Source organism: Tachysurus vachellii, chromosome 16 (assembly GCF_030014155.1).
Source record: "Tachysurus vachellii isolate PV-2020 chromosome 16, HZAU_Pvac_v1, whole genome shotgun sequence".
NCBI classification, from domain to species: Eukaryota; Metazoa; Chordata; class Actinopteri; order Siluriformes; family Bagridae; genus Tachysurus; species Tachysurus vachellii.
This window is the reverse complement of record NC_083475.1, coordinates 12985284-13012753: the sequence shown is the minus strand read 5'-3', so window position 1 is coordinate 13012753 and position 27470 is coordinate 12985284. Positions and strand designations below refer to the sequence as shown.

Below are 27470 nucleotides of genomic sequence, written 5' to 3'. Positions count from 1 at the left end.
AGACTCACTAATCCATGAGTCTATATAAAAAGGTACCCCTTAGGTATCCATATATACATGTTCCATACCTGATTTAGAAGCTGTGGTTGTTTCAGTATCAACATTCTGGGTTATTTTGTTTTTTTTGCTCTTGAGGGACCCTTACAAAATAAAAATATAAACAAAAAAAATGTATGAAGGTGACAAGGTCAGTCCAGACTTCCCTGTCCATCCCCAGATGTTTGCAAGACGACTGTGCTGTATAGAGCAGAACTGCCCAGAGGTTTCTGTCAAGTAGGATTTTTCTGATATCGTTCTATTATAATCTAAGACCCATCCAGGCCCAAAGCACCTCCTCTCGATTTGGCTCTACTCCATGGTTCTCTTGGATTGTCAAGCTCCTCTTCCTGTAACAGAGAATATGCACAGCAACACTGCAGAGAAACCTCATTTCCACAGTTTTCACAATACTGTTATTTAATGTATTCTTCAGACACACTATGGATCTTTTATTCATTTTAGGTGATGTTTTGCTTTGACTGAAAATGTCTTTAAAGGACCAGAGCCAGAACTCTGATGTTGTAAACGAAGTGAACCTAATCAAAGTTTAATGCACTGGGCCACTTGTGCAAATATTCCCTTTTGGTTTACTGGACCCTTGTCAACTTGGAGCCTATGGGATTAACTTTCATTTTTGTAATTACTTTCAGGTAATTAACTAGTTTTTTTGCTTAAGAGTTTAAGAACTTGGGAGTCTGAGTGGAAGGAGATTAGAAGAAAAAAGTCTCCTGTCAAACTAAAGCTATCTCTGTCCCTGACACAAATGCTTGACAGTAATACCTGAGGAATAAACTCAGTGAAATTCATTTTCCTATTGAAGCACATTCCAAAGTGTTTTATTGCTCTTACTCAGCAGTAATTTACACAAGATTACAATGTTTAATTGATTAATGAATGTTGTGTTCATTAACTGTTTGCAGTTGCATTTAAGGTCGTGGAATATTCCCAAAACAAATTAGTTCCTGTTACCACTTAAGCTATACACAGTCCTTCACTCACAGCCCTCAAACAAACTTTCTTTGAACTTTCTTGCTGATTGCTTAACTTGTTGGTTAATTAAAGCACATCAAACTGTCCTGTGTGGTGAAAAACTACTGACCATTACAAAGCATTTACGTTCAAGACTCACTCCATAAATATTATATAAACATTTCCAAGCTTCACCAACTCAATGTACACTCACACACAAACACACTCGAGTGGAAAATGTCCATCTCACAACACAAGCTAATAGTCGATTCTTATTTTATTCATCAGAAAAACGCCTTGAGTCGCAGAGTGAGATATTATTATGTGTACAGTGTGTTTAATCCCCGCCCCTTACCGCTTAAACAGCCAATCAGAGCGGCGCGGAATTCTGAAGTTGGCAAGCCGGCAGCGTCGCGGTCAATGTGACGGTCCAAGAGCCGAGGAGACACACAGAGACACGGAGACACACACAGAGACACACACAGACACGGAGACACACACACTCGAACCATGCAGCAGTCGGACGACATGGAGGTACCTGTCTATTTTACACCTTATAAACATATTAGCAATGCACGCAGGAGTATGTCAGGAATCAGCAGAATCAGGACGCGGAGGGCGCGCGCGCGCGCGCGTGTATCGGTGGTTGTTGCTGGGGCAGCTTTAAATGCCTTTTCTCCAAAACGTATGCAACGCGACTTCTTGTTTTGGCCACAGAGTGTGTGTGAGAGCTATAAATATCTGACAATTTCCAGTCCAGATGACCGATGGTGTGACTGCAGGACTTCAGCAGTGTCATGTGGGACTCATTTAGCCAGTGACTCTCCAGCCACACTGCGTAAAATCAACCTATGTCTCAATTATAATCCTGTATACAGATAGGTGTGATGCACCTCTATATACTTGGACTGGTGTGTGTGTGTGTGTGTGTGTGTATACACATATATATATATATATATGTATATATATATGTATATATATATATATATATATATATATATATATATATATATATATATATATTTTTATTTTTTTTTTTGCAGAACGCATTAATTTACCATCTTATTCATTTATAATCATTAACTGATTTGTCATGGTCAGAGGTGCAGGGTTTACATCTAAATTCTCTCTCCACTATGTTAGACAATTAAGCCTGTCCAAAAGGTCCATAAACATGCTCTAATGCCTTTACAACAGATCACCCATTACCCTTATCTGACATGGTGGAGGAATGATCTATTATGATTAGGGTAATGCTTCATTCTTTCATATTCATTATTCCGGTCAGGTTTGCAGCAGATCCGGAGCTTAGGATTACACCCAGTTTGGTGTGCCAGTATATTTCAGTTCCTGATGATCATGAGGAGAACATGTAGAACTCAGAACCTGGAGGAAACCAACACAGACTCATGGAAAGCATGAAACTCGACACAGACAGTAACCCAGGCTCATGACTGAACCATTGATCATGGAGCTGCAAATCAGCAACATTACCTGCTCTAATACAATGCCATCCAGTGTTATTATTATGATTCATTGATATGATTGTAGCACCAGTTTCATTATCATTATTTTGTAAGTAGTAAGTAAAGGCAGCATGGTGGTACATTGCCCAATTCCCATGTATAAAGTTCCATGCTTTCCATGTTGATTTCCTCCAGGTTCTCTGGCTTCCTCTTATCTCCTACAAACATGTCAGTAGGTTGAAAGACATCTTTCAGTTTCCCCTAGATGTAAGTTTGTGTGTGCATGGTGTATTCTTCACATGTAGTATACCTTAGATAGGTTCCAGATCCAGCGTAATGCTGACCAGAATAAATTTGTGGCAGTGATCCCTTCACCATGTCAGATGAGGATGCCGGATGAGTGCTGTGAAGGTGTTAGAGAGCCTTTTTGATCCTTCAGGCTTGACTTTCTAACACAGTGCAGATGGGGATTTGGATTTAAACACACAACACGAGTGACTCCCTTCCTTCAACCACCATGACTATATTATACTTGCTACTGAAGAATAGACCAATCCCCAGGTTCCTATGAATAGGACTGATTGAATCTCATTCAATAAGGTCAAATAAGATGGAATATGACAGGAGGAATAGGATCGTTGAGCCCTTGGATCCAGGCCAGTGCTGTCAATGTTTGGTATTTATGGAATATGAAGTAGGGGGTTGGTAGAGCAGTTCTTAATGTAGTGCTTGTTGCCTCTGTTCTGGCATTGCTGTCAGGTGCTATTTTGAGATATAACTGAGTGCTGTGATTTTTTTTATGATTAAACTGCTAAAACATTCTTTGCATATGTATTTTAAATAGTGTTGTAATTTAATGCATTTTTTTTGTAATTGCTGTTGTTAAATGAGCTAATAATATTTTGCTTCGACTCAAGTCCCATTCTCGTAGTGCTATTGATCTGTGTATAGACCCCTGATGGATTGAACTCTGTTGATAAGAGAGTACTTGGCGATAACACGCAGAGGAAGCAACCTACTGCAAATGTGTCTGTGAGAGGAAAACCCTCTCACTTCTCAGCCAGAGCTCTCATCTCTGGCTCTCAGTGCCATCTGCTCCTGAAGACCAAAATAAGCATCACTCACAATAAATGAGTGTGTGTATAGGTCTGTATTACACCTACTTCAGTGCCTGTGTGCTCAATCACATTATAGCTCTGCAGATATATCCATATTTCGTCCCAAATTGGGACGTGCCTGTTCTCAGGAATAAGTCGTGGGTGGATGAGTGTGTAACACAACATGCTGGGAACAGTATTGAGGGAAGGGATGTCTTGTTCAGACTGCTCATATTGTCTAAATCCCTGGCAAAACGTGTGTTTATTGTGGTGGAATTAAAAAAAAAAACAAGCCCATGAGGATGATTTCCAGAGTCTGGCTCCTATCAGCGTTTCTTCCTCATCTCTTGATTTTTAGGAAAAAAATGATAGATTTCAAATTTCTATGTGGAATTTATATGTTTTACGGAAAGCTATTTTGTGACAACGTCCATTGTTGGAAGCACAATGCAGATAAAATAAATTTGAAATGAAATGCATGAACATAACTGAACTTCTAGTCCAACCTTGGCAAATCATGCTGAAGCAGGTTTGTTCCTGATAGTTACATTGACGGGAAATTGTATTTCTATAGTTTACAAAGATATTCTGTACAATTGTGTGCTTCCAACTTTGTGACAACAGTGTGGGGAATATCAGCGTGATTGTCAGATGTTCACATTTTTTTGGTCTTACAGTGTTTCTCGTGAATTTTCCACCAATGTTTTCCAGAAATTCAATATCTCGCCAATGAGAGTGGATGCTTTAATATTTTTTAGTTTTATCCAGTAAGAGTCGTTTTATGCAGCACAGCATTAGAGCACATCACCGCTTCTTGATTCAGAAATGTAATTAAAAAACCCCCAAAAAACTAATAATAATATGCTGAAATCCTCATGGTAGCAAACTTTCTGGCAAAAACACAATACTATATCACAAATGTTTATTTAACATTAATGAAAGTAGCATCAGTTTTTTTTTTTTTTTTTACCAAACCGACATGTTCAGGAAAGTGGACAAAGCCTAGTAATGAGTGCTGATGATGTGTAAAATAACCGTATATACTGACACCATCTGAGCAAATGAATTGAAATGTAATCACAAGGAAGCAACAACAGAATGAAAGACTACAAAGTACAAAAGTCAGCAAAAAAGATTAAAAGGGGAAATATCTAGAATTCCTATGTTTTGAATTTTATTTTCATTCATTCATTCATTTTCTACCGCTTATCCGAACTACTCGGGTCACGGGGAGCCTGTGCCTATCTCAGGCGTCATCGGGCATCAAGGCAGGATACACCCTGGACGGAGTGCCAACCCATCGCAGGGCACACACACACACTCATTCACTCACGCAATCACACACTAGGGACAATTTTTTCCAGAGATGCCAATCAACCTACCATGCATGTCTTTGGACCGGGGGAGGAAACCGGAGTAGAGAACATGCAAACTCCACACACACAAGGTGGAGGCGGGAATCGAACCCCGACCCTGTAGGTGTGAGGCGAACGTGCTAACCACTAAGCCACTGTGCCCCCCTGAATTTTATTTTATTTTATTTTATTTTATTTTATTTTATTTTATTTTATTTTATTTTATTTTATTTTATTTATTTATTTTTTTACAAAAGTCTAATCATATGAATCAGAAAGTGGGTGGGCGGAGCATCTTTGCTGGTGTGAGCATTTATGGCATTTGGCAGACGTCCAGTTTTATACAGCTGAGCAATTAAGGGTTAAGGGCCTTGCATAGGGGCCCAGCATTGGCACCTTGGTGGACCTGAGATTTGAACTAACAACATTCCGATCACATCCCTGGTGTAATACAGTCTTACTACCTGTATCTTAAAGGGTTTCTGGCATGTGGATATTGACACTTTATTTTAAAAGGTGTGACATACAGTATCAAGCTGCAGTTAGTGCCAAGCGGTTTGATATTTTGACACTTTTTACAGTTCATCTGCCAGTGTGAGTGAATGTCAATCTAATGACACATAGACAAAGTCAAGAAAACACAGCTGATGTAAAGGATCTTCTAGGAAAGCAGAAATACTAGCATTGAGCAATCTGTGTGTGTGTGTATGTGAAGTTACACAATACTGTCACTACCGCAAAATGCAATACCAGACCCATGACAGTATGTGTAAGGTCATTGGATGGAAATGACAGTTAATACACTCCCAGGAATGTAGCCTGATATTCTGTGTGGTTCATCCAGCTTCCATAGAAATCACTCCTGCAGCTTATTCTACACACACATCGTCCCATTTGCATAATCAAACAGAAAAACACAGTGCTGGGAAAAGCCTCTGCACACTGAAGGGAAATAGTGGCAGAACCTGAAGAGTGTGTTATCCACAATGATCAGTATATGTGTTTCCTTTTCAGTGCTTCAATTCTATGTTTCGTTCTTTTCTTCAGGGTTCCATGGAATCCCCCAACCTGGAGTTTGAGTACGGGGACACAGACAGTCTGACCGCAGAGATCTCAGGTGACTCACACTCACACACACACACACACACACACACACACACACACACACTTAACACACACACACACACACACACTTAACACATCCAGTTCACAAATACTGAATAACAGCTTTCAACAACATTTGTTGAAAAATACTAGTTTGTTTTCAGATTCTGTCCATAGTTATTGTTATTATAGTAGGTAATGAGTGAGGCTGTGCTGAGTCTGAAATATACATTTATTCAACTTAAGTATGTCCTTTAACCAGTCCATTGCAAGGCACCATACATACACATATTTGCACACTTATTCATACCTAGGGACAGTTTACTGAAGCCCCAACCAGCATGTTTTTGGGAGGTGGAAGGAAACCAGAGAACTTTGAGAAATCTCAAACACAGACAGTAACCAGAGCTCAGGAGCGAAGTCAGGAGTCAGGAGTCAGTTACCTGTCGTTCCACTGTACGTACTTTCAGTTTGTTAGTGAATAACAAACTAAAAGGGTTAATGGCCATGCCATGTACTGAGCTATAAAAACGCTGAAGCACATTTTTTGAAGAACATGTTCTACCTGCTATACCACTTTTCTTCTCTCCTTTCTTCTGTTTTAGAGCTGTACAGTTACACTGAGGAGCCGGAGTTCAGTCTGAATAGGGACTGCTTTGAGGAGGATTTTCGGAATCACGGTATTGTCATGACTATTATGTTTAATCCAGTTCCAGTGTGGTGTGAACGTTACACAGCTCTCTTGTTTGCTTCAACTGTGGTCACTTACTTTTGTTTTTTGCCCATAACCTCAAAGTCCTACTCAGAATTCTTCATGTTTGTGGATGATTTTGTGCATACCATTACTGTGGTTGGGTTCTGTGGTGGAATTCAAGCTGTTTACAGAGAGAGCGCTATGTGAGAAGGTTATTCACACATGTAAAGTGTGTGCCGAGAGGTAGATGTAAGGAGCTGATTAATTGAAAGCTCCCAAGAGGTCCGGAAAGAGAGAGAGAAATGAACTGTCAGCATAATGGTACAATTCCTGTGTGTGTGGTACACATTACAGGGAAGTACAAAGAGCCTAGAGGTTTAACAAAGAACGGCTCGATGTGGGTGTTGCTGTATGTAGAAGACAGTGCTGTGTTTAACTAGTTCAGGAGTCCTATTAGGAAAGTCTGTTGTCTTTTACACATAGATTTGTACACAGTCTGTAATGACCTGTAGACTGCTGATGGTAAAATGCTGAGCCTCTGAGATGAAATGGTGGTTAGGTTTTTAATAAGGCATAGTCACAAATTAATATACTGAGGCCACAAGTTAAGCTTTCAAGGTCATAAAGAATCTAATGGCCACAAGTTTATATATAATTACAATTATAAATGTGGTCATGCAGAAACAATGCTGTAACAAAAAATACTTAATATGTGACTTCCAGTTAGTCTGTTTGTTTTTATCCCTTGTTGCAACACCAGTTATTCCACTTTATCCTTCCAAGCTAGATATTACTAATCCTGTCCATTCTTATGTTCCTTATGTACTTTATCTTTTTATGTTTATTTTACAATACAGCATTCATGGATGCAAAATACAACTGCATAAGTTTGAGTCTCACTAAACCAAATCATATATAGTTTTATCTAACTTTTAACACTGGAGTAATTAAAGCAAGACATATTTGACACACATATACTTTAAGTCTTATTGATGTCACATGCACTGTGTTTACTATTAGGGAAGGTTTCTTTTTGAACATCTGCCCCCTTTTTTTAAGTTGTTAAGTATAATGTTGAGTATAATGTGTGATTTAAGATTTTCATCAGTGTTTGTAAGACATCCTTACTCTGTTTTTAACTGGCAAAATCCAATTTACTAAAAATCAGGAGCAGAATAAATCTTCCTCCTCATCTAAAAGTGTAGATCAGATACATTACAGTGTGTATGTGTGTAGGTTATTATTATTATTATTATTATTATTATTATTATTAGTAGTAGTAGTAGTAGTAGTAGTAGTAGTAGTATTGTAAATATTTAAAAAAATAAAAAGATTTTATGTGTAAAAATAAATGAAAAAATGTTTTACTTATATATATTTTTAAACTTTTTTTATTAATATTAAAAAATATTTTATAAATTACAGTAATTAATAAAATAATAAATGAATAAAAATACAGGTTTTGCACAAATTTCTCTCAACAACTGCAATTTTCACATTCTGGTACATTCTAAATAAAAGAAAATGTACTACATACAGTATTTGTTCAAAGAAATGTGTTGAAATTACTTGATTATGGAGATTCATGCACATTTTATTGACCTCCCAATGTAATAGATACAGATTAGGTTAAAAATGCAATGGAGTATTTTGTTAAGACGTGTGTCTAAGGTGGCGGTTGTGTTTATACTGATTTCAGCACATGAGTGCACAGTGTTGTTGCATGTGGTTGTTTGCTTAGGGGCTTATCTCTTCCCAATGTGTACAAGCTCAGCTCAGATCACCTTGTTAGACCTTGCAGTGTCTCTCTCTCTCTCTCTCTCTCTCTCTCTCTCTCTCTCTCTCTATCTCTATCTCTCAACACTGCAAATGCACCCAGGACTCATGTCATGACCTGACTGTCATGTCTGCCCTTCTTTTCAAAATGGTTCTGTGAAAATGAATTCATGTCAGTCTTACATTCACTGAGAATGAACGGAATCTTTATTATTTAGAGAGGGAAGAGACAGAGGCAGAGAGAGAAACGCTGAGAGGGGAGGGTGACAGTGAGAGTAGAAGCTGTTTACATGTGTATTTACTCATGTTTTGCTGTGTGTGTGTGTGTGTGTGTATGTGTCAGTGAAGGGCAGGAGATGGGTGGAGCTGAGTGTGGATGAACAGAGAGTATATATCATGCGACTGCTGGATGCTCTAGAGGTCACGGATAGAGACAAGAGACTCAAAGTGGCTCGGGCTATACTCTACCTGGCCCAGGGTACTCTACACACACACACACACACACACACACACACACACACACACACACACACACACACACACACACACACACAAACACAGCCTGCACATTGTACTCTATGTGTTTCTAGGATAGAGACTTGATAGATAGATGCATATATGGTATATGTTAGATACCTAAATACTCTTTTGTTTGTTTGTGTGTGTGTGTGTGTGTGTGTGTGTGTGTCTGTGTGTGTATGTAAATGAAGGGGTGTTTGATGAATGTAACACAGAATCAGATGTTCTCCATTGGTCACGACACAATGTCTTTCTGCTCTATGAGATGGGCATCTTCACTGCACTGCTGGAGCTGCTCAGCATGGAGATTGAGTGAGTATACTCGACACAGATATTGTGTGTTTGTGTATGTGTATGAAACATGTATATGCAGATGTTAAAGGGGCAGCATGTAATGTTTAAAACATGTATCTTAGTCTGGAACAATCACATTGTTTACTGTTGATCAGCGATGTTCTATGCCATGCAAAGGAACTGTTAGTTTCTAAATTTCTCTGAAACTTTCTTCCATGTTTACTGTAGTCCTGTCCCATTTCCTCAAAAGGCAACGTTATAGTTTCATCACAGTTAATACTTTTTGTGGAGAATATTTTGATTACAGCTTCTCAGCCTGTTATTTTCTGATTCTTCCTTTGTTTTTTGTTATTGATCTGTGAATGTTTCCTTTATTTTCTGATTTCTTATTCCTTCTTCGTTTTCATTCTCTTTCCTGATTATTCTTGCCCTAATCACAGATCAGAATGTAAACCACACTGAATCTGAGAAAGCATTGATATCGTGCCTAATTTTAGGATTCAGCATCATCATAGACACAAAAACAACAGCAAACAGAGCTGAATGTTGTAGTTACACCCAGCCATGGTGCATTTCTATTCTTGAAAGAGTACGGTGAATTGAATTGAATGTATTACAGTTAAGTTTGTTTTTTTCCCCACAGATTAGAGGTGTACTGTACATTTCTATCTCAGTGATACATACAGTATTTTAATAACTGAAATAACTTCAGTCGGATCTTGTCTACTATATTATACTCTGCTTGAGTAGTTTTATACTATATCCATTCTTACAATTACTCAAGTCATTACTTGGATATGTATTTTTTTTTTTTTTGCTTTTAATTAAACAATTGTTCTTTGAAAGTGATGGTTCGTTTTACTTGAGTAAGTTTTTTCTCAGATTTTTATCTCCTGAGCCGTATTGTACAGTATGTATTCTTGCCATCGAGAGCTCAGGCCATATTTTTACGATTACTCTGATTAGAACCAGAGCCCTGTGTTGAGCTTAAATGCTTTACTTGAGGACATGACAGAAACACCAGAGACCTAAGAACCTCTGCACTCGGTGGCAGAGGAGCTGTTTCTATTTATACCCCTCACTCCCTGCGAGTCTCCTTAGGAAGCAGGATGGAAACAGCTGTCATGTCGTGGCTGCTGCTGCTGCCAGTGTAATTGTGCAGCTCTCTTCAGGCCTGCACTAATGAGACACCTCCTGTCCTGCCTCATTCATTCACTCAGTGCTGATGCCATCGCAGTGCTGTTCAGTATTGCTTTGAAATGGCTGTTACGCTTTGTTTGTAAGACTGCTATTTCTGTTCAGACAGATTGACAGTGTGTGTGGCCCTGCTCTAGTATTATAACCCAGGGATCGAGAATAAAAATTCTTAGACGCACAAAATATCAGACTTACATATGGGCATGTAACATTAAGCCTCGGGTTTAAGAAGAAAGATGAACCTTATCAAGAATGTGAGATGAATGTTGTCAGTTGGTTTAAAGAATTGGTTTATAATCTCTTCATGGTGTTCTGAATTAAAATGTAATTGACTGGTAGAGAGAAATGTCTCTCTCTTTCTATCTCTCTCTCGTAGGTAAGTGGCTTTGAGTGCAGTTCACACTCGTGTTGCCCTTGCATTAGTATGTAGTGTTGTTCAGCTCCTCTGTCTGTTGACTGTTTTTCCTCTGCTGCAGTAACAGTCGTATGTGAGCTTTCTTGCTCGTCTGGTTTATTAGAGGATAAAAGGGATTGTAAATGTAAATTGGAGATGGTATATATGGATGTGTAGCCATTAGATGGCACAGGAACGCTAGTCGTTTGTATGATTCAATTAAGATGTAAATATATATATATATATATATATATATATATATATATATATATATATATATATATATATATATATATATTTACGAGAGAGAGAGAGAGAGAGAGAGAGAGAGAGAGAGAGAGAAAATGTCACTACAAATGTGTTGTGTGTGGTGCAATCACTTGCCTCACTTGTAGTGATTTTTCTGGTCTTCAGTAATAGCACTAAGCAAATGAAATATCTGACACTACTTTACTCTAAATGAAAACAAATAAAGGTACACAACTTTACAAAGCCCCATTTTCTGCAAATATGTACATCTTTTATGACAAAAGTCATTGTATCGAGCATATGTAGTGCACAACCAAAAAAAACCAAGTATATTAGCGTTTCGTTGCGCTTTATGTAGTGCACAGTGACTGAATTTTATGACTGAGTAAATGAGTCAAATCTGAAAATAATTTGAAAATTCATGATACAGTTGTAGATATTGAAAAACATATTAAATTTAAAAGGAAAATACAGAGAAAGAAGAGAAAAATATTAGAAAAGAATTGCGACAAGATTGCACTGCATTACTGCGTGACTGTTACTGATGTGCCGATTCTTTGACAGTTGCTTTTGACCAGTTTGTCTCTCTGAAGTGTAAAAGTGTGACTTAAATTCAGCATAGCGCACAAGTCACTTGGCAATGAACCAACAATGAAACGGAGGATCATGGATTTGTTAATGCCGTATTGCGCAATTTGTTTGTTTTTGTCCCTTGAGCTGTGATCCACAACAAAAAGAGTGCAAAAATAAAGAGCAACATTTTTAAACACAGAGGATTTTTCATAAGGAATTATTTAATTATTATAAACTTTGTTGTTTCTTAAAATGCCACAGTGCTGCTGATACATTCTAAAATCTTGGTGAAATGGTGTTAATAAACAAACAGCATCACTGACAATAGTGCAGACTAATATACATCACAGGTGCGTAATAAAGTGCGTATGTAACATCCAGTACATTGTTGTTTATAGTTACAGCTAACAGGGACTTTTATGTTGACATAATCTAAAGCTAATACTGACCGTATTTAAAGATGTGTTGTTATTTAATAAAGAAAAACATCTAATCACTGATATGGTGAAGGTTTCAGAAAGGAAACATTTAAGCAACACATGTGGAAGGAGTCTCAGCTGGTAACGTTTTACTCTTCATTTAGTCTTCAGAACAAAGGACTTTGTGCATTCTGTTTTATTAGTAATATGATACACTGAATACTTTTCGTGTCTTAACATCCTTTCCAAAAAAGCTTGCTAGTTGTTGAATATTTTAATGTTTTATAGGGAATTATCATTGTAACCTACAGATGAACTGATCAAATTTTGAAATAAATCCAAACAAAGCCAAGGTCACATGTCTGAAACAATTTCTTAAACTATTTTCAACATTTATTTTCATTTTTTTTAGTATTGAAAGGACTAGACTTTTAGGTGCAGAATCATCCTTGTAGATCCTGTTGGCACTGAGTTACAGTTAATATCAGATCTGTTTTCTTATTTCTACAAGAGAGACACAAAAGAGAGCCTACTGCAGGAACAACTGTAATTATAATCTGATGAAAAAGCATGACATCATCCTTTAATTCATTTTAAAAATGTAATCACTGGCAATTTGCTGTGGTATAAGTGAAATAGTCACTACGCCGTGTTGAACACCTTCAGTGTTGTAATGATCTTCTGCATCACACTATAGTCTTCATGATTTTCTGTTTATTCACTTGAGGATTTATGGAATGCTTGCTCTGTATGTATGAATAGTGTATATATTATTTAGATTCTCTTTATTAAGTGTGTGTAAGGAAGATGCTGTACAAATATTAGATGCTGCATCTAATTACAGTAAGTTTTTTTAGTGAAATGTTTAGAGGCTGTGTGTGTGTGTGTGTGTGTGTGTGTGTGTGTGTGTGTGTGTGTGTGTGTGTGTGTGTGCGCTTTTCTCTCAAACAGTAATAACCAGGCATGTAGCAGTGCTGTGAGGAAACCTGCCATATCCCTTGCAGACAGCACTGAACTCAGGTGAGTAAACATTCTAGAAATAATTTGAGCTTTTTCTCAATCTTCTCCTAAAGACACAGACACACACACACTCTCACACTCCTCTCCCCACTCTATTAGACAGAGCCCTGTGGGTGCAGAAGAGGGACTGCTCAGATTATTGCTTGCTAAATCCAGCCTCACCTGTCAGTCCATCTCTGATTGCTGTCCTCTTCCTGCACTTCTCATCCCAAAGCCATCACTCCTCTAGTTAATTATACACTTGGTGGGAAATCCTTCTAGGCAAAAGGGCTAGAATTAGAGACCTGCAGCTTTTTGCCATGTTAATTAGGCAGCTAAAGACACAGGGTGAATTCTGATGAGACATTAATGGAAAGACTTCATCCAGAAAGATAACATCCACAGGCACACACCATCTCACACAAATCTATGAAAATGATTAAAAATGTGCTTTGGGGCAGGGTTCTATTGAGCATCATGTATCTGATGGTGGAGACGATCCGGGTGGAAACAGGAGACGACAAGCCGGAGTGGATGAAAGCTCGAGAGTCCTTCAAAACCGAGCTGGGTGAGTGAGCATGGGTGTGTTTGTTTGTATTTGTGTGTGTTTGTGTCAAATTGAACTTGTAATCTATGATTAGCCTGCATTGTCCATCATAGGTTCACCACTCTACAATGGGGAGCCCTTTGCCCTTCTCCTCTTCACCATGGTAACCAAGTTCTGCAGCATGAGCGCCCCCCACTTCCCAATGAAGAAAGTGCTGCTGTTGCTGTGGAAGACTGTACTGGTCAGACTTAACGATATCACTCACACACACTTTCACACCCACGCTGTTCTTGGTTAGTTTACAATTAATGACGTCAGATATGTTAACAGATTTTTGCACTGAATCGTGTGTGTATTTTAGTTCACTCTGGGTGGTTTCGAGGAGCTACAAGAAATGAAGGTTAAAGGGAGAGAGAAGCTGTCTCTGCCGCCGCTCCCTGAGGACAGTATTAAGGTGGTCCGGAGCATGAGAGCAGCCTCACCTCCAGCCACTGCCATGGAGCTCATTGAACAGCAGCAGCAGCAGAAACGAGGACGCCGGAGTCGCAGGGTATAATGCGCCCACACACACACACAATGTGTAGGAATATGCGATCTTATGTCAATACATTTTCTATCTCTAAAACACTGGATCCAAAACTTATTCTTAAAACCAATATAACACACACACAACAAGAATATACCTGACCGACTAAAACTATACTAAATGTTTAGTCAGTTTTATGACACTAAATAGATTTTAACAGAAGATTAAGAGATCAATAGTAGAAGAAAGAAAGACCGATCCATTTTATAATTTAAAAGAATAATGTGGAATAAGTATTCAGCACCGCATTTTTACACATTCATAGTGTATAAAAAGCTTTCCATTTAGCACCTCGAAGGCTTGTTCCTCTGGGGGAACCGATAAAACACTCTGTACATCTCTACAACAGATCAACTCTGTTTTAGAAAAAAGGGGTGCAAATCTTTGTAAGAGGCTCTAACTTGTTACCACTCACCATTAAGTGCTTGAGTAAAAACTCTCTCAAAGCTAGGATTCCATAAACCTTTTTTAATCTCGTTAACTTGCTCCAGTAAAGTAACTTTAATCTCAGTAACTTGCTCCAGGTGTACTGAATTGCATATTCAGGCTTTGCACAGAAAAGTATAAAACAAACAAAAAAAAGATATGCTCTGTATCAAAAAAAACCCTGAAAATTCTATAAACTGCTCTCTAGAATCAGTCATTGTACCACATGCAAAATGTACTGGTCAGACTTAATGACCACACATACTCACACTCTCACACACACAATTCTATTCTATTCTGATACATAGCGCTCTATTTTACTGTTTTTTATTTTCATTTTTTAATGTTGAAAAAAATGAAAAATATATGGAAATGAAAATTATGTTTATAATTCAAACACACACACACACACACACACCTCTTTACAACAACTTTATAGCAATTGTAATGAACCAATCCTGGAAATAAAGCTCACACACAACCTGCATGCCTGCTGTACTATATATTATATACCAGCCTTATACTTGCTGTACACACACACCCCAGCAGCAACACATCTGCTTTTTTTTTCTCTCACTGCAGCGCTAACTGACTTGTCATTTACACATTGCAGTAGCACTGTCGCACCAGTGCCACGATGTGAGTGAAATATAGTAACATTCACACTGACCTGTCTGCCTCGTATACAGCGTACACAAGAGGACCTTATTCCTGTTAGATCTCATCTTCTCTAACCTTTCAACCCTGCTCTCTCGCTCTCTCTCTCTGTGTTCTTTCTCACCCTCTATTTGTCTGTCTCTCTCTGGCTTTCTCTTATTGCTCATCCCCGTTTCTTCCTTGTGTTCCTACAGAGTGCCTTTGTTGATAGCTTGGAAGGAGACAGTCCCTTTGCCAAGAAGCAGGTCTTTACCCAGATCCCCTTTTGTGTGCATTCTCTCTGTCTTGGGCTGTTGCACTCCTTCTCTGTCCTCTTTCATTCACTGCAGTTTGCTCTTTTGAGTATAAACGAAGGCCTTCAGTGGTGAGAGGCCTTAATAAGCATTACGGCATAAAGCTGGCTGAAGTGTGTAGTAAATGTGCCAGACATAAGCTCCCTTTCTGTCTTTGCCCGTGTTCTGTCCTTCACTATCATGTCTCTCCATTTCCACCTCTTTTTAGGCCTGAAACTCATATATATATATATATATACACTCACTAGCAGACTAGCTAGCAGAATGGCTTTCTTCATAGGCAGCAGCCGGTCAATGCTGATTCATAGCCACAGCACTACAACCACCTGACCAGCACACACACACGCCCATGCATCACACCAGTGAATAGACAAAAAGACACAAGCACGCACACACACACGCACACACACACCTGTTCCACTAATGCAACCCATGCCTGATGCTTGCTCTGGAGTTTTCCATTCATCCATTTGAACAGCACCAGTGATAAGAAACTTGATTTGTTTGTGCCTTTGCTGAATGAAACATGCACCACCTTAATGCACAAAAAATAGTGTGGAATTTTTACTGAAGTGTGTTGGGACACAACAATGGTACATATTCCTCCCGGAGCTCAGTTGATTGGTAAGTTGACGGACTCTACCCTGAGGAGTTTCAAGAGAATGCAATTTGAGAGAAACTTGGATTTTAGAATTCTGGCGTGAAAGAACAGTGACTCCGTTAGCAGGGAGAGTTGCTGTAAATGTCACTCTGATGTTAGTCTCTCTTAATGAATGCCACAGCTTCACGTGCACTGACACTCAAAGTTTTTTGAACCTCTCATATTAAAATTTTGGCTAAACTTTAAACAATGACCAGGTAAAGTTAAATTTGCTCATTTTCTGTTCCTGGAGCTTCCCAGACCTCTCCAACCAACAGGTGAAGTTTAATCTTTCCAGTGGTTCCTGGGTCTTGTAACAGGAGCTCAACTCCAGGTTTCTCTTGGATTAATGAGCTTCTCAAACTTGTAACTTTTATATTTGATACAATTTTAGAAATATTTGGAAAGGATTTAGTTATTCACTGTAATTAGGCATTTATAGCACATGACCTATATGTATTACAATTGATACCAGTACTGTACTAGTATCATTTATAGCACATGACCTATATGTATTACAATTTATACTAGTACTGTACTAGTATTACTAGTACTTTATTTGTAAATTTAACTGATTCGCTTTTAATTTATGTCAATTCCATAAATATAATTTTTTGGGTGAAATGAAATTTCTTTTTTGCAACAAAGCAAGGAAAACATTGAGGGTTTAGAAACATTTGACTGGAGGTGTAATTACCACTAAGCTATAATTTGACATTATAATAAGAATTAATTAACATTATACAAAATTCCAGTTCTAGATGGTTTGCTTCACAGAGAAACTCAGCATCAGGGTGTATACAGACTCTTTAGGTAGAATTTAGTTCTATGAAGGTGATCAATACATATCCTTCCTGTCCTGCAGCCTCTGGTCAAGCAGGACAGCCTGGACACCTACAATGAACGTGACCCCTTTAAAAATGATGACGCTCGTGATGAGGAAGATGATGCCGAGGATGTGGACAGTGGAATAGAGGGTGAAGTTGATCCCCTCGACCGTGATGTCATCATCCAGCCCCCTCCTCCTCCACCTCCTCTGCGGCCACCTACTGAGAGAATGACTTTCCCTAAAGGGCTACCGTGGGCTCCTAAAGTCCGGTGAGGCAGAAACTCATCTAAACCTCCCATTACTAATGATTTTGTCTATTTTTAATTAACTAATTTCTCCGTGTTTTATAAATTGTGGTAAAGAGAACATGATGTAGTAGCTGGAACATATCTGAATTCCAGTTTAAACACACATTAGTGTGTTCTGTCTGCTGCAGAGAGATTTTACCCTGTCGCTGTGCCAGCTCTGGATGGGAGAAAGCTTACTGAAGTCTGTACCTGGGACATTAATAATGTATTATTGTGTGGGCTGGGAACATATGAGAGTGAGAGAAAGAGAGAGAGAGAGAGGGAGAGAGAGAGAGAGAGATGCAAACAGAAAGAGAGGAGGGGTTTGATGCTAATATGGCTGTGAATACAGTCCTGTAGCTAAGTGGGCAGTACTGCTTGTTTAACGCAAGGAGAGAGAGAGACAGAGAGAGATAGGGAACTGATAAGACTTAAGTGTCTAGCATTGTAATGAGAGATTGTCTGTAACCACCCAGTGATTCCCACATTCTAAACAGTGGGTCTGGTTGATCGACAAAAAGTCAAATGCAGCATCTGATTTGTAATGGGACTTTGTGTTTTTGAGTTTAAATAAATAAATAAAATAAAAATAAACTGTAAATTACGATCTTATGATCCTTTCTGGATAGGGCATTGTATCCTATAAAGTGGGCATTATCAGTATTTATTTATTTTTATTTTTTTTAATACATTTATGGCAGTTATGATCAGCTATGGCAGAATGATCAGTGCACATCTGGAGGCACTTATGTAGGAACGCAATTTGGGGTGAACTACAACTAAGGTACTACTTAACTTACTGTATGTTCTGATTCATTTTATTATCTTAAGAAGTATGATTAATATTTATCATAATAATATGAAAATATAAGATTGTTATAGTATTAGAAGAGTAAAACACTTTGGGGTTTGCTTTTGTTTGAAATTTGTGGTAGTAATGGTATCACGTCACCCTTTCCTATAAGGGTTTTATTTCTTACTTAAATTAGGCTATGTGTTTTTTTCCTAAAGTCACCGGACTTTAGGAGTGCTCACTATGACTTAATCCCTTTTTACCCTCCTCACTCAGGCCATCAGCAACACGCTCTCAAGCAACATCCACTTTCCTGCAGGAAATCCCATGATGTTCATGTACTGCTTATATGTGCATCTTTTTGCTGTATCTGTGTTTAAGAGCCATACTCTTCTCTTTTATCCTCCACAGGGAGAAAGACATTGAGCATTTTCTAGAGACCAGTAGGAACAAGTTTATCGGCTTCACCCTGGGAAGGTGAGTCTTGGCTTACAGCCTTGATCAATACAGCTTTACCTCCTGCCTTAATGTGAAGCAGACAATAACAGTGTTAATGATGATGCTTTATCCTGACACAATCCAATACAGGAAGCTCTAGTCTTGTGAGGTGTAAAAATTGTATATTATTAATTTTGTAGTGATACAGAGACCCTGGTTGGCTTGCCCAGACCCATTCATGAGAGTGTGAAGACACTTAAACAGGTAAGGCATGTTTAAAATGGGGTTAATATCCCTTAGCCATACAGTTTTATTTATCCTTGCAAATTCCTTTTGAATGATTCCACAATGATTGGCTGTATTTCAGGGTTACACGGGTCTTCACTAAGGCATTTTTGAGTTAAATGATTCGAGGGGACTGTATACATTGCACCTAGTTACCTTTGGGTACAAATAAAAACAGTCTGTCTCAGGACACCAGGAATCACAGTATACCATGCAGACACACTAAGCAAGTAAGCAATTGAACATTTAGCCTACATTTACATTTCCAGCATTTGGAAGATGCCCTTATCTAGAGAGACTTACATTATCATTTTTTTTAATACAACTGTGCAATTGAGGGATAAGGGCCTTGCTCAGGGTCCCAACAGTGGCAGATTGGTTGACCTGGGATTGAACTCACAACCTTCCAATTGGTAGGAGTTATCTTAACCACAAGCCTTCCACACTCCTACATGCATGTTTTTGGGAGTGAAAGTAAGCCCAGAGAACCCATGATCTCATGGAGAGATCATGTGAAATGGCAAACATACAATAACCCTGGGGACACTGGTGCTCCCAGTGATACCTAGCATCTGTGTTTATAGGCAAAATGGCTTCTATTACTAGTCAAATTGCTAATTCTTGCTACCAGAAATGGAAAAGTCTAAAGACGGACTAACATCAAGACAGAGCATGATAATCGCAAATAGACAAAAAAAAAATAGTGAACACAAAAAATAATGACCGTTTTTTTAAGTGATATTGATGTTGAAAAGTCCAAGGTGTACAAATTTGTAAAGAGGAAACATGTTTAAGGAGAACATGTTTGAACAATTTACTGACGGTTTGGCATCAATTCAGTTAGTTTTAATAATGATCATTAGTAACAGATCACTGAACCTTTTTGGGGTGAAGTGAAGGTAAAAACTCATATTCCAGATCTCAGGGTTAGACCAGCTGCAGTCCACCGTTATGTCATTAGGTTTCCTGTAACCATGGTAATCTCTTCCTCTCTAATGTTTGCCTTTCACAGCACAAGTATGTCTCCATCGCCGAAGTTCAGGTCAAGAGAGAGGAGGAGCTGCAGCAGTGCCCCATGACCATGGTGAATGTTCATTATTATTTGGCAGATTTATGCACATATATTAGCTGTTATTAGCTATTAGTAAAGTTGTCAGTCTCACTCACATAATGCTCCAATTGGCTAGGGGGAGGAGGACGTGGAGGAGACACCTGCAGAAATCCTGTATCTAGGAATGCTTCCCAGCCTTTCTCAGTATGTGGTGAGTGTTTCCTATTCATAATCCATTACAATACAGTCACTTGGTTGCTCACTGGATATAAAAAGAAATTATAGATATTTTTAAACAGGTCAATTAATCCAGATGGATTAAATTTGTGTGTAATAAATAGATGCATGTTTTCATAGATTGTGGACTGTCACCACACACACTGTCTTATCTTGGGACAGGGATATGCAGACTGTTTATGAGGTTTTTAAAACAATGTTGCTCACTAATGCTAGTCAATGACTAGTTTTGCAGACATTTGACTCATATATGCTTATAATATAGACTTGATAGAAATGAAATGAAAACCTGCACTAATGTCGGCCTTGTGCTGATAAGATTGGACACTCCATAGAAGGGCACGAGTAAGAGATTAGTGGTTTGGTATTTATTCAAGATATGGTATTTCTGACTGTTAAATGTGATTAATCTTATATCTATATCACAGATGCAAAATCTGTGTCTTCAGGTAGATATGCACGTTACCAGGGTCGCTCACAGCATTGTGTTCGATAAATTGATTAGACCACAACTGAATGTACATTCTATTATTTTTTACATTTAATTCTTTATATAGATTTTTTCTCAAAGAAAGAAACATGATTGAATTAGACCAGGAACAACGTCTCTGTAGACCTCCCGCAACCTCTCAATAAAATCTGATATGCTTTATATCTGCTGCATTTAAGCTTTTTTTCCCCCCCAGTTTTTGAGAAGTTTGTTCTATTTTTGACCATTTTCCACAAACTCAAAACATTCTCCATTTACCTTGGAAGAAAGCAAGGCCGGCACATCGATGCATCCTTCAAGCATCGTAACACTCACTGCTAATGTGAAATGGGGGAAGGTCAGAGCTTCCAGAGAGTGTCAGTTTATATTAGAGAGATCAGAAAAGTCACAAATCTGCCTTTTTTTATGAAAAACGACAGCTCTTTTGGTGCATTTTGGAGTATGTTCCAGTGTATTCCAAGTTACAAAGCAATTCTCCATTAAATCTATCAAAGCTGGCAGATCTTTTAAATATATATTGCTAATATTTTCTATCTCACCCGTCATCCACCTTTCCATCCGAATTCCTACCACATTATTATTCAATCTGGTGTGCTATGTATTTGAGAACATAATTCAGGAATGCAATTCCTCTGCTAGATAGTGAGAAACCCAAAGAAGTTCTCTCGGACCAAAGATGGGTCTATTTTTCTGTAAAGAACTGTTCTGGCTCTTCCAAATCATCACATTAATCTGCCAACAATTCTGGCTTTGTTTACTCATTGATTTTAGCCATTAATCAGAGAATTATTCATGCATTTCATGCATTAAATTATGTTTTTAGATTGCCCTGTTGAAACTACTTCTGGCTGCAGCTCCAACCTCTAAGGCCAAAACGGACTCCATCAACATCCTGGCTGATGTTCTGCCAGAGGAAATGCCGTAAGTGCATAGACACACACCCAAAATCTCACATTTGCACTTCAGAGCAGAAGCATGATGCATATTTTCTAATTATAAGAGAGAGCGAGAGACAGAGAGAAAAAAATATCTAAATAGCACTGTTTAATACCTTACATGTGTTGCATGTGCTGGAAACAGCATCACTGTCCTCCAGAGTATGAAGCTTGGCATTGATGTGAATAGACACAAGGAGATCATTGTCAAGGCCATTTCTGCACTGCTGCTCCTCCTACTGAAGCACTTCAAACTTAACCATATATACCAGGTCAGAAACTCTGTGTCTCTATCCATTTTTCCATCTCCGTTTCTGAAAATCCCTGTCTTCTTTTTTCTGGTTTATTTCTCTTTTTTTCCTTTTCCCTCTCACCTCCTGTGGCTAACTGAACCTGTGCAGTGTTGATAGGCACACAGTCAAGCTGACATTCAGTTCTGGCAGTGACAGAAGTGCACGAGCGAGAGAGAGAGATGAATGAATATCAGCTGCTGTGATGAAGGGCACATTTCTCATTTTATTCAGTGAGGGGATTTAGGTCCTATACTTAGGAAGCTTACATACCCCCTGTGACACACTGTCTGCAGCCAAGACGATTATACGCTGCCTTTTTCACCTGGCCTGATAAAGCAGACATAAAATCTGAGCCTTCCAACATGAAACAGCTCTAAAACAGGAACATGAGAATGATGATGAATAATAGACATGGATTTTGGGGAAAGAAAAAGAGGAGAGAACAGAGTGTTCTGGGCTGGGATGTGCACATTCTTGTCAGTTTGCTTCAGTCTAATCCTGTATGATCTGAGAATTTATCCCCAGTTTTCTCTTATAATATTTGGAGTGTACTGTATAGCAAGTTACACAAATGTGTGTGACTGATGCCATCTACTAGAAGAGAATAAAAGACAGTGAAGAGAAGTGTAGAGGTTTGATGTGATCTTTAATGTAATGGGTCTTAGCTTGTTTTGTCTGAAGACATACATTTATAAATAAGTTATAAACTAAAAATAACTTTCTATTCCACAAATGAAATAGAAGGATTATAATGTTTTTTCTGCACTAAGAGGCAATGTGCATCATAAGCTAAAAACTAGACACTACTTTTCTAGATTCGGCCTCATAGCTCCAGAGTTCTAGAGTAAAAGCTTATTTTATGACAATTTGTGCAATTTCAAATCATATATTAGCTAATTTAAGTACTACATTAACCTTTTTATTATTAATGAAGTACTACTGCACACTTCTTTTAAAATGACAAATGCTGGCAAGAGCAGACATGTACATTACATCATTAATCATGTTCAGATCCAACCTGTTTGTCTGAAAATTGTTAAATGTCAGGTTTATTAGATAAACTAATGTCTATAATTCTATTGTCTTACCCAGTTTGAGTATGTATCCCAACATCTGGTATTTGCCAACTGCATCCCTCTCATCCTCAAGTTCTTCAATCAAAACATCATGTCTTATATCAGTGCTAAAAACAGGTAGGTCACGTTTAGGCCTGTGCTTCTTTGTGATCAAAAATTAGGCAATTAGGCAAACATGTGTGTTTTATACATATTTAATCAGTGTGTGTTGCACCTTGTGTTCTGAGTGCAGTATCTGTGTGCTGGATTTCCCTCACTGTGTGGTCCATGAGATGCCTGAACTCACTGCTGAAAGCCTGGTAATCCAAACACTCCGTAGATTCTCAGTGCCTTTCATTTATAAAAATGTTTAATTGGGTATAATCAGATGTACATGTATGTGTTGTGTATTAACAGGAAGCTGGAGATAATAATCAGTTCTGCTGGCGGAATCTGTTCTCATGCATCAACCTTCTGCGAATCCTCAACAAACTCACCAAGTGGAAGCACTCAAGAACCATGGTGAGATGAAATGTTGCATCAAGGTGACCAGCAAAAAAAAAATCATGTTCTTTAAGACGCTCTTAAACGTACTCAAAGCCCCTAGTTTAACTAGTCAGAAAATTCTGTAGGCTTTAATATATTGAGTTAGTCAGGAAAGAGCAGTAAAAGCATTACTGGTTGGCATTGTGGGGCTTGGTGTCATGTATTTTGAAGCTTAATTTGAAATCCTCTCCAGATGCTGGTGGTGTTTAAGTCTGCTCCAATCCTGAAGAGGGCACTAAAGGTCAAGCAAGCCATGATGCAACTTTATGTCCTCAAGCTCCTCAAGATTCAGACCAAGTACCTGGGCCGCCAGTGGAGGAAGAGTAACATGAAGACCATCTCAGCAATCTATCAGAAGGTCCGGCATCGACTTAATGATGACTGGGCTTATGGAAATGGTAAGAAACAGTGTTCTAATACAGAAAAGTACTGGTATTTCACAGTTACAGATATGGACAAAATAACAGGAGAATAGACATTATATGTAAATAGAAATATATAAACTTACTGTATCTTTTTAAATGTATTTACAAATTGTACAAATACATTTACAAAAATTTATAGGTTACAAGTATCTCAGATTCAAGCAGCAGCCAAAAAAATCTGCTTTCCAAAAAAGTCAGTTCACTTGAATGTGAGCAAATGCAGGACAAACTTTGGAAGTATAAAGGGGTGGACGGAGACTGTTGCGAATATGACACGTACTATGGAACCGGGGTTAAAAATAATACAATACTTGTACTGCTGTTGCTACCATGATGAAAATGCCTGCTAAGAGGAAGGCTGTGGCTTCACCTTAAATATTTTAAATAAATATTGCAATTCAAAATATTTCAGAGGACAACTAAATAAACTGAAAACATTTTTTCACAATTATGTTTCAACCTTTAAATTACTATGTCTTCCTGTATGCTGCACCAACACAACCCAGGTAGATTTTCTTATGTTAATTTTATATTCTTTTAAGATTTTGTCATACAAAATGACATTGCTCTTATTAAGGCCTCCATCATCTTTCATCTTCTCTCATTGTGGAGGTCGTTTCTTCCGTTGGTATGAATCGACAGGTAGCAAACAAAAACTTTGGAATATAGCAAAATGCAAAACTTCCTGCATTTCCAGTCTCCAGTATTTGACATGAATGTGTATGAAAGGATGTCAGTGGAACGAAAAGTGTAGCCTGACCACATAAGCCAACATAAAACTGTTACTGTATATGTGCTGGTTTCAAATTCTAACAGAACCAAAAGAAGTCATATACCAGCTAGTACTGATTGTTTAGTACTGTTCTGAAAACCAGAAGGAGATGTCATTTGTTCTAACTACAGTGATCTGCACTTTTCTCCAAATCCTTGAAGAAAAGGTAGAAGCTTAATTATCAAGAAAATTGATGAATTTATGTTAAATAAAAGTTTGACAGTAATGATCACAATTATAATAGTAGCTTAGGTGTTATTATTATTACATTATTGAGTCTGAGAAATCCTTGCTTAATCAATAATCAAATATTGTGTGTGCTAAATGTGGACCTGCAAATTATTCTATACCAGACTTTTGCCTCACGGTATTCTGGTTATCTCATTGCACTCAATGTCTGCTGATTTAAATTTTCTGACCCCACTGTGTCCTCTGCTTCAGATCAGAAGTCATACATGCATCAGGTTAAAACACATGAATTCACAATGTATTTTATATTTTATTATTATAAAAATGCAGGCAGCAACTCTAACTCTACCGCAGTGTATTACTGTAAGACTGAAACATTTTAAACACACTGATGTTCTTTTCTGCTTCTCTCTCAGATATTGATGCACGGCCGTGGGACTTTCAGGCGGAGGAATGTGCTTTGCGAGAGAGCATCGAGAAGTTCAATGCACGGCGGTACGATAAGAACCAGAACAGTGAATTTGTCCCGGTGGATAACTGCCTGCAGAGTGTGCTGGGCCAGCGAGTCGAGCTGCCCGAGGACTTCCACTACAGCTATGAAATGTGGCTGGAAAGAGAGGTCTTCTCTCAGCCCATTCAATGGGAAGGCCTGCTGCAAGCCCAGTGATGCATCAAGACATGAACTAGTTCAAAAGCAGCCCGCATGTACAGACTACACACATGCAGACAGCACATGTGCCAGTGATATTCTTCCTGTAAATAGAGTGCTTGTAAATAGAGATCTTCAAATGCAGCATATGGGTTTTCCATGATTTTATTTATGAAACATCATCCAGTCATGTGTACTTCTGATGACAGTATGAAGTACAACATATCCTCCATTTGAACTTTTACGTGTAAAAATCATTAAAAAAAATAATTATGAAAACAATAGACAAATATAACCATGTTCTACAAACATAATGAAGGTATTTATCTATTCTTTTAAAATGTATTCATTCTGGAACTGTTGATAAAACTAATTTTGATGCATACTGATATGTATATAGAACAAAAAAAATGCATGTTGTTGAGACTTTGTTTTAAAAAAAGAAAAAAAAAGGCCAACATGGGAACCACAAGCATTACCCGTGTGTCAGCAAGACCAGAAGAACTGGCCCTTAAATATTTTTTCCAAAGAATGTTGCTGTCTCTCAAATTTTGCATAGTCTCTCACTTCCACCGTGTACTAGAGAAACGTCCTTCAGAAAGTCACGCTTCATTTTGTACGTCAGATGTCCAAGCTTCTTACCATACTGGATGATTAGAATGAGCTCTAACAGAACAACACAAAAGCACAGAAGTGTCCTTGGTGAAAAGCATCACCCTCTTTACAAATAGCAAGGTTTCAACATAACGGTGCTGTTTTTTAACACAATTTTATTGATCTCCTCAGTCTTTTTTCCTTTCTCCCTCTCACTTACCTCTCTTGTTCTCACTTAGTCATAATAAAATGACACTAAAGAAAGGTTTGTTTTAATACTAAACTTTGTTGTACCAAGAGAGGATTTTATACACCTCATTTCCTAAATTGTTGTATATGATTATTTTATTGTTCTGTTAAAAGAAAAAAATATATATATTAATACATTATGTCCTGACATACCTTCCAACAATAATTGCAGTCTAATGCAATTTTTGATTCATTGTTTAAAAAAACAGCGATTTTACTGTACAACATATGACCATATAAAGAGCCTAACCTGTAAATGTCTCAAACTATTGAGGAACATATATGAATCAGCTGCACCTGTGACTTTATAATGTCTTACTTATTCTCCGATATCACTGTCACAAATTAAAAATATGACTAAGATATGTAATTATTTCTGTTCTTCTGGGCTCAAAATAATCCATTAAATGCTTTGACTGATGCATTTGTACAGAGATATTGATCCAAAATAAGGGAGCAATACCAGCTAGTGGCTGCACAAAATGAACAAAATAAATATTGTAATTATATTGTTACATATTCACTTCCAATATGCCTTAATATATTAAAACACATTGCTATGAACTTAATTAACTTATGTCTAATGTCCGGTCTACCTTATTAACAACTTTAGGCCTATTTGCTGAATTGTTTAAAAGCTGGGATTTCCTGATTTACAATTGAAACAAAATTGGTCAGGATGATCAGATGAATGATGAGTAAATAAAGGTAAAGTAATTGCATATTGTGTAATTTGGTGACGACAGAATTACAAAAGTCAATATTGTTATTTTGTAGCCTTAGAGAAAGAAACTCCTCTGCTAAATTTGACCTTGGTAGGAAAATGTCTGCTCACACAGTAACAGATGCATGATGGGTGTTGCTGTTGTGACTACCAACAAAAGTAACATTCAATGAAGTTAAAATTTTAAGCAAAAGTAATAAGATTCTCAAAGTCCTGGGTTGTGATGACAAGACAACTTTTTTCTGAATGGAAAAAAGAAACAAAACAGGCAGTTCCATGTAAGCATGTTATAATTAATTGTTTAATACATAAGCAACTCAAAACTGCTGCAATGAA

The 27470-nt window shown here is 37.9% G+C and overlaps 1 protein-coding gene across 1 annotated transcript; it reads left to right on the top strand.

Moving 5' to 3' along the window:
* Positions 1 to 1431: 1431 nt before the first annotated feature.
* strip2 (striatin interacting protein 2) lies at positions 1432 to 26831 on the top strand. The gene is made up of 21 exons (XM_060889668.1): positions 1432 to 1542; positions 5974 to 6043; positions 6636 to 6710; positions 8844 to 8978; positions 9211 to 9331; positions 13097 to 13165; positions 13606 to 13712; positions 13805 to 13932; positions 14053 to 14241; positions 17159 to 17391; positions 18614 to 18679; positions 18841 to 18904; positions 19938 to 20009; positions 20113 to 20187; positions 21527 to 21624; positions 21784 to 21910; positions 23024 to 23124; positions 23240 to 23306; positions 23404 to 23508; positions 23726 to 23930; positions 25335 to 26831. The coding sequence occupies exons 1-21, from the start codon at positions 1519 to 1521 to the stop codon at positions 25583 to 25585; spliced, it is 2382 nt and encodes a 793-aa protein (XP_060745651.1). The 5' UTR covers positions 1432 to 1518; the 3' UTR covers positions 25586 to 26831.
* Positions 26832 to 27470: the final 639 nt, after the last annotated feature.